General features: G+C 44.0%; 2 protein-coding genes across 4 annotated transcripts; both read left to right on the forward strand.

Moving 5' to 3' along the window:
- Positions 1-426: 426 nt before the first annotated feature.
- mettl21e (methyltransferase like 21e) lies at positions 427-3,966 on the forward strand. 2 transcript variants are annotated; one of them, XM_068579678.1, is made up of 5 exons: positions 427-690; positions 1,733-1,887; positions 1,958-2,075; positions 2,196-2,293; positions 2,394-3,966. In XM_068579678.1, the coding sequence occupies exons 1-5, from the start codon at positions 639-641 to the stop codon at positions 2,718-2,720; spliced, it is 750 nt and encodes a 249-aa protein (XP_068435779.1). In that variant the 5' UTR covers positions 427-638; the 3' UTR covers positions 2,721-3,966. The 2 variants fall into 2 exon arrangements, with proteins under 2 accessions (XP_068435779.1, XP_068435787.1); XM_068579686.1 differs by having other exon boundaries at positions 597-700.
- A 1,097-nt stretch (positions 3,967-5,063) lies between these two features.
- On the forward strand, positions 5,064-9,863 carry LOC137787370 (uncharacterized). 2 transcript variants are annotated; one of them, XM_068579734.1, is made up of 8 exons: positions 5,064-5,174; positions 5,599-5,791; positions 5,864-6,009; positions 6,355-6,472; positions 6,816-7,529; positions 8,640-8,776; positions 8,857-8,974; positions 9,089-9,863. In XM_068579734.1, exons 2-8 carry the CDS (start codon positions 5,614-5,616, stop codon positions 9,472-9,474), a joined length of 1,797 nt encoding a protein of 598 aa, XP_068435835.1. In that variant the 5' UTR covers positions 5,064-5,174; positions 5,599-5,613; the 3' UTR covers positions 9,475-9,863. The 2 variants fall into 2 exon arrangements, with proteins under 2 accessions (XP_068435835.1, XP_068435845.1); XM_068579744.1 differs by having other exon boundaries at positions 5,864-5,997.
- Positions 9,864-10,161: the final 298 nt, after the last annotated feature.

Genomic DNA, 10,161 nt, shown 5'->3' on the forward strand with positions numbered 1-10,161 from the left:
TGAGAATATCTTTGCATTAAATCTTTGAGCTCAATCTTTTTGGTTTTTGAAGTATTTCTGCAGTCGATGCAAGTTACATTCACATTTTACGCGTGAGACTGAGACAGGTGCAAGTCTTCAGCACTACTCATTTCCTTCAGGCAGTATTTCACCGACTCGCCTCCTTCTGCCTCGGAAACACACAAACATTCAGGATTTTGCATGTGTGGGACAAGATTCAAGTGTGTCTGAGGTTTCTATTACTTGTACAATGTTATATTTGAACTTGTTGATGACACTTTGTATATTTTGGGTCAGTATTTTAACATTCCCCCTCCTCGTCACTCCCCATCTCCAGTTCAGCAGTTAGACGGAGCAGCTGTCGCTGTCCGTCAGTCGTACTGCAATAGAGAGGGGTTAAGGCGAGCCCAGAGAGAGCTACTAATGTCGGGGGGAGTTGAAGTGGTTGGACAAGAAGTCAGGAAACACTTTATTTGTTTGTAAATTAAAACCCTGGATGGTGACAGACAGCCAACAGCCTACTATAAATCGGGGTCCAGATTGACTCCACTCCAAAGGATTCGGGACCAAAGAATCCGTTGGCTGCTATAGATTTCTGTTTGGGCCATACTTGCCCTCCTGGTCGGACTCCTTCAAACATGGAGACTCAACAGTCCAAGGCCAGAAAGGAGGACTCCAACACCAAAGAAGGTATTGAAAGGTTGTTCTTTCTAATATCATTGGCGTTAATTGATGCAGGCAGTATGATGCCCATTTGAAGTTTTTTGGAATAAGGGCGCAGAAGGTATGCAGTTCATTTTAAACCCCATATATCAGCTCAGTATGAATGGAGAGCGCATAAAAAGTTGAAATATATATTCCATGCAAACAACTTCAACTCTGCTGGTTAATGACATACATAACATATTTATACACATACCGGCTATAAATGCACTCCCCAACTGTTGCATTGCTGCTCCCCTGAACTTTTTACCTTCAACAATGTGTCGGCACTGACATAGCTGGAGTCTGACACACTGACATGGTGTGACAAACAAACAGCAGGTGCATTATGAGCCGAAATGTGATTCATTTTTAGAGCAGAGAATCACATGGTTGCTCATCTGCTTTATTTAAGATTGGCATATTTGTCACCTCCCAATCCTGCACAGTAGCCCTGCAGTCTTGACAGGTTGTTGTTGGCACGACAACAAGCTCATGTTGAGACCTTAATGACTCACCCATCAGATTTCTGCACACTCATTTCGAAAAAAATGGCATTAAAACAAATCAACATGTCTTTCCAGATATAATGTCCATGTTCATCTGGATAATGCACAGCCCTCCCTGTGCAACTACTGTAGTTCCACATCTAATTCCAATGCAAATTTAGCCATTAAGTCATCAAAAACAACCATTACTATCTTTGACGAAATTAGTATTAAGCTACTGAGCTGTGTTATATGGCATTTTGGTTGTTTTTCCTCAGCAGCATTGTATTGTTTAAACTGTGTATTCTTATGACATTTTTCAAAGCAAAAAGTTAACAAATAGCATCAATTATAGCTCCATTCCATTTAAGCGTACCAGTGGGTCAGTGTGATTAATTACACCTGTGCATCTTGTGCTGTGACGTCACAATGCCTGCTGTGAAAAAGGTCCATCTGTTCTGTCATGTGTTATCCTCGGCTCTGCATTGTCCTCACTCGCCAGAGTATCACACTTGAAGCTGAATGTTACTTTCTTCACCTAGCTGCTGTGGATGCAGAGTTAGCTAAAGCCATAATGGATCGGTGTTTCCACCCCTCCTTGATCGGTCCGGAGGCCTGGGAGGGATACGTCTTTTCTGACATGGAGATCCGTATCAAAGAGTCCACCGACCTCTACGGAGCTGTGCTCTGGCCCTCGGTACGCCCAGATTGATACATGATCACAAGTAGCTAGCTGCTTCACTCACTAAACTTGTGTTCCCCAACAGGCGATGGTGTTGTGCCACTTCTTAGAGATTAACCGAGACAAACACAACCTCACAGACAAAAATGTGATTGAGCTTGGTGCTGGAACCGGGCTTGTCTCCGTCGTGTCCAGCCTGTTAGGTACGGTAACAAAACATTAGCGCTAACAAGTCTCTTTGTCTTAGTCTTAACATTTTCCCCCTGTCTGTTGCTGTTTGTGTTGCAGTCCCTGTAACACCTAGCTGCACTCTGTTTCTCCAGGTGCTAAGGTGACCTCCACTGACCTGCCGGCGCTGTTGGGGAACCTCAGGTATAATGTCATGCGCAACACCAAGGACCGATGCAAGTACATCCCTCTGGTAAGTTAGTTTTTTTTAATTCACATTTCATACTGTTGGCTTGCCTTGATCTTCAAAAATCCCATCAGCAATGTGTTTCCTCAATCATCTCTATTTCAAGGTCACCGAGCTCATCTGGGGTCCGGAGGTGGAGCAGCGTTTCCCGCGTGCAACACATTGTTTCGACTACGTCCTGGCAGCGGACGTGGTGTATGCCCATCCTTACCTGGAGGAGCTGATGGACACCTTTGACCACCTGTGCCAGGAAAACACACAGATCCTGTGGGCCATGCGCTTTCGTCTGGACCCAGAGAACAGCTTTGTTGACCGCTTTCGGCAGCGCTTCCACCTGGAGGAGCTATACGACCTCCCGAGCCTGAGTATCAAACTGTACCGAGCCTGGAGGAAGGACAAGAGGACGAAGGACCAGGGAGAGGCTGCTGCCTGAATGCACACTGTCGATTCATAGTGTGTGTGTGTGTTTGTGTGTGTGTGTGTGTGTGTGTGTGTGCGTGTGTGTGTGCGTGTGAGACTGTGACTGCAGAATTAGGTGAAATGTGTGTATTGTTTTACTGAGTGGGAAGGATTATAATGTCACATTGTGGATCTTATATGCAAATGTACACTTTATGATATTCGTATTCAGATATGCTAGAATATCACAATCTCTTGATGTGATGCATGTTTTTACAAGTTATTATGTATAGTACAGTACAAATTCAGTATTTACAGGTGTATTTATCTATATTGCAACACTCTAAAATGACCATTGAATTCCATCTGACAAGGGGGTCAACAAAAGTTGAACAGTTTTATTTCTAGCTAATCTGATCATTTAGCAGAATTTAATAAACTGGCAAATGTATGACTCTCATTTAAGGTTTTTTTTATGTTTAGTAAGCATTTTGGATTTGTCACCTAATTATGACATGTCAAAAAACACTTTTCCTATCATGTTGGATCAGCCACTAAGGGACCTCTGGGGACCATTAATGACTAGAGTGTTAATCTGATAATGTTATTCTGTTATTCACATGCTATTATCAGCAGCAAGCAAAACTTTAAAGTACAACCGAGGCTGTTGGAAGTTTAGTTGAGTTATACCTGCCGAGGCCGGCTGTATACACAAGATACTCCCTTAGGATTTAGGAAACAATCCAGCTTTTTTTCTGGCCCCACTCTCAGGCCAAACTGTTTTTCTATTTTACCGTTTTGTTTTACTGCTGCCTCAGCTTAAATTTGAGCTAAAAAGCTTTAAAAGCTCTCTGTACTCTTCTCTTCCTGTTCAGCAGCAGACAGACACAGTTAGCTACAAGCTGGTGAACATAGCTCAGCATTTAGCAGCTGAGGAGCCACATATGTTCTTGTTGGGAGAGACCAAAAACCAAGTGAATATTGAAGACCAAAAAAAGAAAAGTAAAAAACATCTAGGTGTATTAAGTAACTGTTTGCGACCAAGGCAAATCCATCCAATTTTATAAATAATTTGCAACATTTATGTTCACAGAGAGATGAGACTTAATATTTCGCTGCAAAAAACTTTAACAAGGTCAAATTAAAAGAGCACATCCATATTGGGCAGCATGTGCTGCTTCAGTAACATGAGTCACACACAAACTTTGCATGTTTTGGAAAGTCACCAGTTAGTTTAATTATATTGGAAAGATTAAGTTGAAGTCATCTGCTATTAATGTAACCGTATAAATCTGATATCTAAGTCATGATTCCAAATCCTTCAACATGTTGTGTCCTGTCATTCCTTGTCTTTTTGCCCGTGCGATGGATATGTGTCTGGCTGCAGAAACACACGCTGGTTTAAAGGGGGGACAAGCGAGGCTTTCTATGCTGGTGGCGGTGAACCGACGATTATCATTGTCAGGAGAAAACAAATACTCCACAGCTGAAAACTGTCTGCGGCCTTTGAAGAGGCATTGGTTTACCTCATCACTCTTTCAATCATCCCTTGATAATGAACCTTTCACTGACAGAGCTGAGATGCTGTCAGCAACTCAAGCTTAAAAACTCTGATCTTTTGTTCCAAGTATGGCTGCTCCACATCAGCAACGCACAGTTAGGCATTGACCTAACCACCGTGCACTCTCAATCAACCACCCTGAGGTCCTGCATGGACGTGAGTGGATTTAGTTTGACGATACATGAAACTGGGAGGTGATACTTCTTGGCCAAATATGTCAAATGTTACCAAGGGAGGTCTATTTGAGGTGTATATTACAGGAGCCCCCTTCTTTTCTTGGGGGCACGTTGCGTGCCAACCTGATCCTGTTACTTCCCATCTCTGGTGAAGCAATTGAGGTCATTGTAAGAAAAATGAGTAGGCAATGGCAGCATAGACACGTTCCAGACTTTCTGTGTCCTCTTCACATTACATTCTTTCAATTGATAAACGTGTTACCATTTAACGGCAGTTCAAATGACTTTTTTGAGGCTTTGGGACTATACATGTTTGGGGGATAACATACATTTAAGGGCTTTCTGCCAATATGCTCTCAAGCCGGTGTGACTATTTGTAGACTACCAAGTAGCTGGAAATCATTCAGCAGAATTATTGCAGGAGCCGTTTCACTACAGGTTTATTATTGTTTCATGTCATATCATTTCACATGATTTTCAGTATGAGCTTACAGACTGTGGAGGATTCTATAAAGCACGAGCGGAGAAGACCAGAAGCACCACTGGAAGCACAGATACGTGTGTGTACGTGTGCGCTGATCTTGTATCTTGCTTGTGTTCATTTCTCCTGGGCACGGCTCTAAAAATACCCTTGTGCCCTTGTGATGAAGATGGGTGTAACCAACAGGATGCTATAACCTCAAAGTCAGAGGTCCCCAGATGCAGTCGGACTGCGCCTGAGATCCTTCACTGGGAAATATAGCAACAGCAGGTAGGTTGAAGGTTTGGAAGTGAGGCTTTATTGTATTTATAAAAGCTATGTGGAAGGTACCATAAATAACTTTTGAATCAAGAATTTTGATGTTTACGGTCATGTTGGAGAACTTATTTTGCCTATATGGGTGGCTAGATTGAATGACTGCAGCTAAGAGTTAAAAGAAAGTAAATAATTATATAACCAGCAGAATTATGCAGCGAAGTGTGAACAACACAGTAGCATATCTGGAAGCTAAATATAAAAAATATATGACTTGCATAATTTTGAGTATATCTTGTAAATAAATATTGTCTTCATAGTAATGATTTTCCTATTGTATCAAGAAGCAAGATAACTAAGTTACAAACAAAAAAAGAAAAAGCATTATTTTTTAATTGAAGCTAAACTCTAATATCTGAAATCTGTTTAAATCCAACAGCATACAGGATTATATATGGATACTTTGTCCACTCACATTTTGGGGGGAACCCACGTTATGAGACGCGGAGAGGAAGGCGAGGAGGAGCAGGAGGAGGAGGAAGAGGAGAAGCAGGAGGAAGAGGAGGAGGAGGAGGGGGAGGAGGAAGAGAAGCAGGAAGATGGTGGTGAAGAAGATAAAGTGGAAGAAAAAGGTAACATGAAGGATGCAAGAAAAATGCGAAGGGACTTCAGGGAACTGAGCGTCTGATTTGTGTTTCATTCAGATGAGTCAGCCACTCAGACGCAACAAAGACCCGTCTGGGCTCCGGGTTTCTACATCAGCTCCAATAAAGAGGTGTACGACTACGTCGGGGAGAAGATTGTCATTGAAGGGGTTCTTGACTGCTATGCAGGCACGGTATGGCCAGGGGTGAGTAGCACCTTTTTTTTTGGAGATTTGCAGCCTCATTTGCCAGAATATTACCGACAATACCTGTGTGTACCATTACCCTTGTCAATTCTGTATTTTCTGGGATGGCTCTGTTTATTGATACAATCACAGTGTCAGTGTTTGTGTCAAGTTTGGATTATGGTCATATCTTATGTTAAATGCTGTTGCCTGCACTCTGAGGCCATTGGAGAACATCGCACCCATTACTTATTCATCTACAAAGACCTCCGGTCCATACTCTACCTGCTCCAGTGATCTTTCAGTTGCCCCAACCCTAAAGCACTTATACCTCCTGTAACTCAAAGTCATCTTGACTGCCCTCAGGCGCTGGCTCTCTGTCACTACCTGGTCACTCATCAACAACAGTTGAGTCTTTTGGACAAGACGGTGCTGGAGATCGGAGCAGGAACTGGCCTCATGTCTGTTGTAGCGGCGTTCCTCGGTAAGACGTTTACCTTCAACTGCCTTTGCCATTGCACAGGTTCAGAGTACAAGTCAGTCAAAAGACAAGAAACATCCGACAAGGAACGGGACATGGCTTGTTCCAGGGTCCATTCCTTTTCTAAATGCTCACTACTTGCCTAAAAACAGTTCAAAGTGTTCGGCTACACTTCTCTAAAGCCAAGCTTGATAGAATATTCCCAGACCTAAGAGTCATCTGTGATGTGACAGGTGTCAACAGGCACCAATAATATATATCATATGTTGGGGTCTTGCCCAAAATTTGAACATCAAGCTGGGAAAAACATTTTTTACTTTGATGTCCAATTTCCTGTTTTCCTCAGGAGCTTCAGTCACCGCCACAGACTTGCCTGAGGTGGTGGGCAAGCTCAGGTCCAATGTGATGAGGAACACCAGGCATCGCTGCAAACACACTCCCCAGGTGGCAGCTCTGTCCTGGGGCCAGGACCTGGAGAGCACCTTCCCGACATCCGTCCACCGGTATGACTACGTGCTGGCAGCTGACGTGGTCTACCACCACGACTTCCTGGACGAGCTCCTACTCACCATGAAGTATTTCTGCAAACCAGGAACGACTTTGATCTGGGCCAACAAGGTGAGGTTTGTGACTGACCTGACTTTCACTGAGAACTTTAAAAAGGCTTTTCACACAAGTCTGCTGACTGAAGACGGAGAGATGAAGATCTTCATAGCAACTTGCAAAGAGGAAGAGGGAGAAAGCGATCTGGAAATCAAAGATTTGCTGAGTGAGAAGAAGGGGAAGGAGAAAGAAGGGGAGGAGAGCAATGAAAGGCTTGTGGTGGAAAAACACCAACATGACATTGAGCTTAACTATGTCAATATAGAGCAAAGTAAAGAAATAGAAAACAATGTAGCAGAAGAACCAGTGGTACAGCCTGCAAGAGGAGGTGATGGTAAAAAGGAAGAAAAAAACAAGCATGAGTCTGAATGGGAGACAGAGATGGAGGAGATAATGGTCCCTAAAGATGACAACAATGAAGAGGATGAGGAGACAGACAGAGAGAAAAATGTAACAGGTGAGTCATCTACGTGGTCTGTGAAAATGCACACTTGTGTGTTATTTCATTTTTTTTATTTGGAGACAAATACAATATTGAGATATGCACATCAATTTTCCAGTCCAACCTGGCCTATGACAGCTTTTATAGCTACAGCATAAGGAATTGATGTGTTGAGAGGAATTCGATAAGGCAGCGATCGAGAGAGCTGACCTTGGCAGGCTGTGAGAGGAGCAAAGCAGGAGGAGGGTGGGCGAGCAGAGATTCAGAAACACAGCTTGAATTGAACTGTTCAAGACTTGACACTGCAGAGCCGTAGTAGATATACTTCAGAGAAGATGAGCGAGTGAATGGCAGCTATGAGAGCTGAGGGAGGTGATGAGCAGATGAAGGCAGGTGTGGAGGTAGGCTTGGTTCAGGTTGATTACAGAACAGAGAGAGAGAGAGAGAGAGAGAGAGAGAGAGAGAGAGAGAGAGAGAGAGAGAGAGAGAGAGAGAGTGAGAGTGAGAGACGCACACACAGATGCAAAACACATTTCCACTCGTCTTCATTTAAGTAGTGAGGCAGTAAAAATACAGACCTGCACAAGTAAACTCTAAACTATCTTCTTGTCTAGATATCGCTAAGTTACCAAAACAAGTGAGGAAATACATCTCGAGAAACCACCCGTTTTAATATGCAGCGTTTTTCATAGGTCGTGATGGTAAAAATGCCAGAAATATAAAGTGCTTGTCTAGTTGTGTTGGGGTTTGGCAGCGTACTCTTTATTGAAAAAAACCTCTTTGGGACTTTTACACCACATAGGATGAACAACATCTGAGACTTGAGTTGTGACACACGTGATAATACCAAAGTGTGGTGAAGGCAAAACTATTCCAAATGCCGTCAGTGTAACCACAGGGCTGCTGTACTCTGTCCTACTGTGTAGTGTGTCTGAACCTGATGTGTGTTTTTCCTTTTCATCGTATCACGCTGCCTGCTCATCAGCTTTTCTGCTGACTTGACTTGTACATTGTAGTATTGTGTGTCCAGGATGTATGTATATTTGTGTCTTCATTGCTTCTGAATCTGACTGGAAAGCCCTCGCTATTAACGTTTTGATTCATCCTCTCTACACATGTAAACAGCTGACCAGCAGGACAGACCTCCAGCCTGGGTTCCCAGCACCAACAGCCGCCTAGATAGAGATGTCTACCATTATGCAGGGCAGGACATAGTTATTCACGAGTCCATAGACTCCTTTGGAGCGGTGATGTGGCCAGCAGTGAGTGCATCCAGACATCATTACAGTTGTCTACTGTTTTCTTAACATGCATAAGAGATGCAGATGTCTTTGCCCTGCAGGCGTTGGCTCTGTGCTCCTTCTTGGACAACAACAGGAAGAGGGTGAACCTGCAGGAAAAGGAGGTGCTGGAGCTGGGAGCAGGAACTGGACTGGTAACCATTGTGGCCAGTCTGCTGGGTAAGCTAGTCTCCAGTTTATTTCACACATGAGCGCGGACACAAAAAACACAGTTATATTTGAGAAAAGCTAGTTCGTTAGTGTTCTTGATGTCAGATGTCCTGTTTTCCTCAGGAGCTTCAGTCACCGCCACAGACTTGCCTGAGGTGTTGGGCAACCTCAGGTCCAATGTGATGAGGAACACCAGGGAGCGCTGCAAACACACTCCCCAGGTGGCAGCTCTGTCCTGGGGCCAGGACCTGGAGAGCACCTTCCCGACATCCGTCCACCGGTATGACTACGTGCTGGCAGCTGACGTGGTCTACCACCACGACTTCCTGGACGAGCTCCTGGTCACCATGAAGCATTTCTGCAAACCAGGAACGACTTTGATCTGGGCCAACAAGGTGAGGTTTGTGACTGACCTGTCTTTCACGGAGAACTTTAAAAAGGCTTTTCACACAAGTCTGCTGGCTGAAGACGGAGAGATGAAGATCTTCATGGCAACGTGTAGAGAGTGAGAGACAGAACAAGATGGATGGATAACTCAACAACAACTACAGCGGGCTCCTAGTCCGATTAGAGCCTTTGTTTGAAGTGTTTTCAAGTCTAATTAACATCCCGCTTTGGAAAGTCAAAGGGCAAGTATTTAATGATCTCCACCATGTCGCGTGTGTGCCTGTGTGTAGTTCTGCGAGTGAGTGTGTGCACCTCTGTCTGTTCACAGCTAATCTCACATTATGCTGCAGCAAAGTGCAATATCAGTGATGGCTGCACGCTCAAGGACGTCTCGTGGTTGCGGCGACTCACACATTCTCAAAACACCTTTTATTGCCTGTTTTATGTATAGGGGGCGCTAATGGTAACATAGATAAATACATTTCCAACTCCATCTGCTACTTTGCACCAAAGGGAGGGGGGGGGGGGGGGGGGGGGGGTTGTGTGGTGTGTTTAGCTATCGGGACTAGTACACACACAACTCAATTGCTGCTACACAGTTTCATTTCTTTTTTGTCACAATTGTATGAAATTTCTTATATGATGCTAGTTTTTTAGTTTGAATTAACTGTATTGTACGATGCCTTCCAGCTTGTTGATGTCTAGACAGGGAGTTCGACAATGGTGGGTTGTATTAGTTCAATCTCAATACAGCAGTGGGCGTTGCAAACACGCCGGTCATATCTTGCCTCGGCTGAATGCACCGCTCC

The sequence above is a fragment of the Clinocottus analis genome, unplaced genomic scaffold, assembly GCF_023055335.1.
Source record: "Clinocottus analis isolate CAN_PGR_092001 unplaced genomic scaffold, fCliAna1.0.p SCAF_1, whole genome shotgun sequence".
NCBI classification, from domain to species: Eukaryota; Metazoa; Chordata; class Actinopteri; order Perciformes; family Cottidae; genus Clinocottus; species Clinocottus analis.

What these genes read in the sequence shown, in the direction of transcription:
- mettl21e (XM_068579678.1), top strand. Translation starts at nt 639, where the DNA reads ATGGAGACTCAACAGTCCAAGGCCAGAAAGGAGGACTCCAACACCAAA. An exon ending in GGACTCCAACACCAAAGAAG is followed by an intron (nt 691 to 1,732) that starts GTATTGAAAGGT and finishes TTCTTCACCTAG; the next exon opens with CTGCTGTGGATGCAGAGTTA. An exon ending in GATGCAAGTACATCCCTCTG is followed by an intron (nt 2,294 to 2,393) that starts GTAAGTTAGTTT and finishes CTCTATTTCAAG; the next exon opens with GTCACCGAGCTCATCTGGGG.
- LOC137787370 (XM_068579734.1), top strand. Translation starts at nt 5,614, where the DNA reads ATGGATACTTTGTCCACTCACATTTTGGGGGGAACCCACGTTATGAGA. An exon ending in TGTTGTAGCGGCGTTCCTCG is followed by an intron (nt 6,473 to 6,815) that starts GTAAGACGTTTA and finishes TGTTTTCCTCAG; the next exon opens with GAGCTTCAGTCACCGCCACA. An exon ending in GAGCGGTGATGTGGCCAGCA is followed by an intron (nt 8,777 to 8,856) that starts GTGAGTGCATCC and finishes TTTGCCCTGCAG; the next exon opens with GCGTTGGCTCTGTGCTCCTT.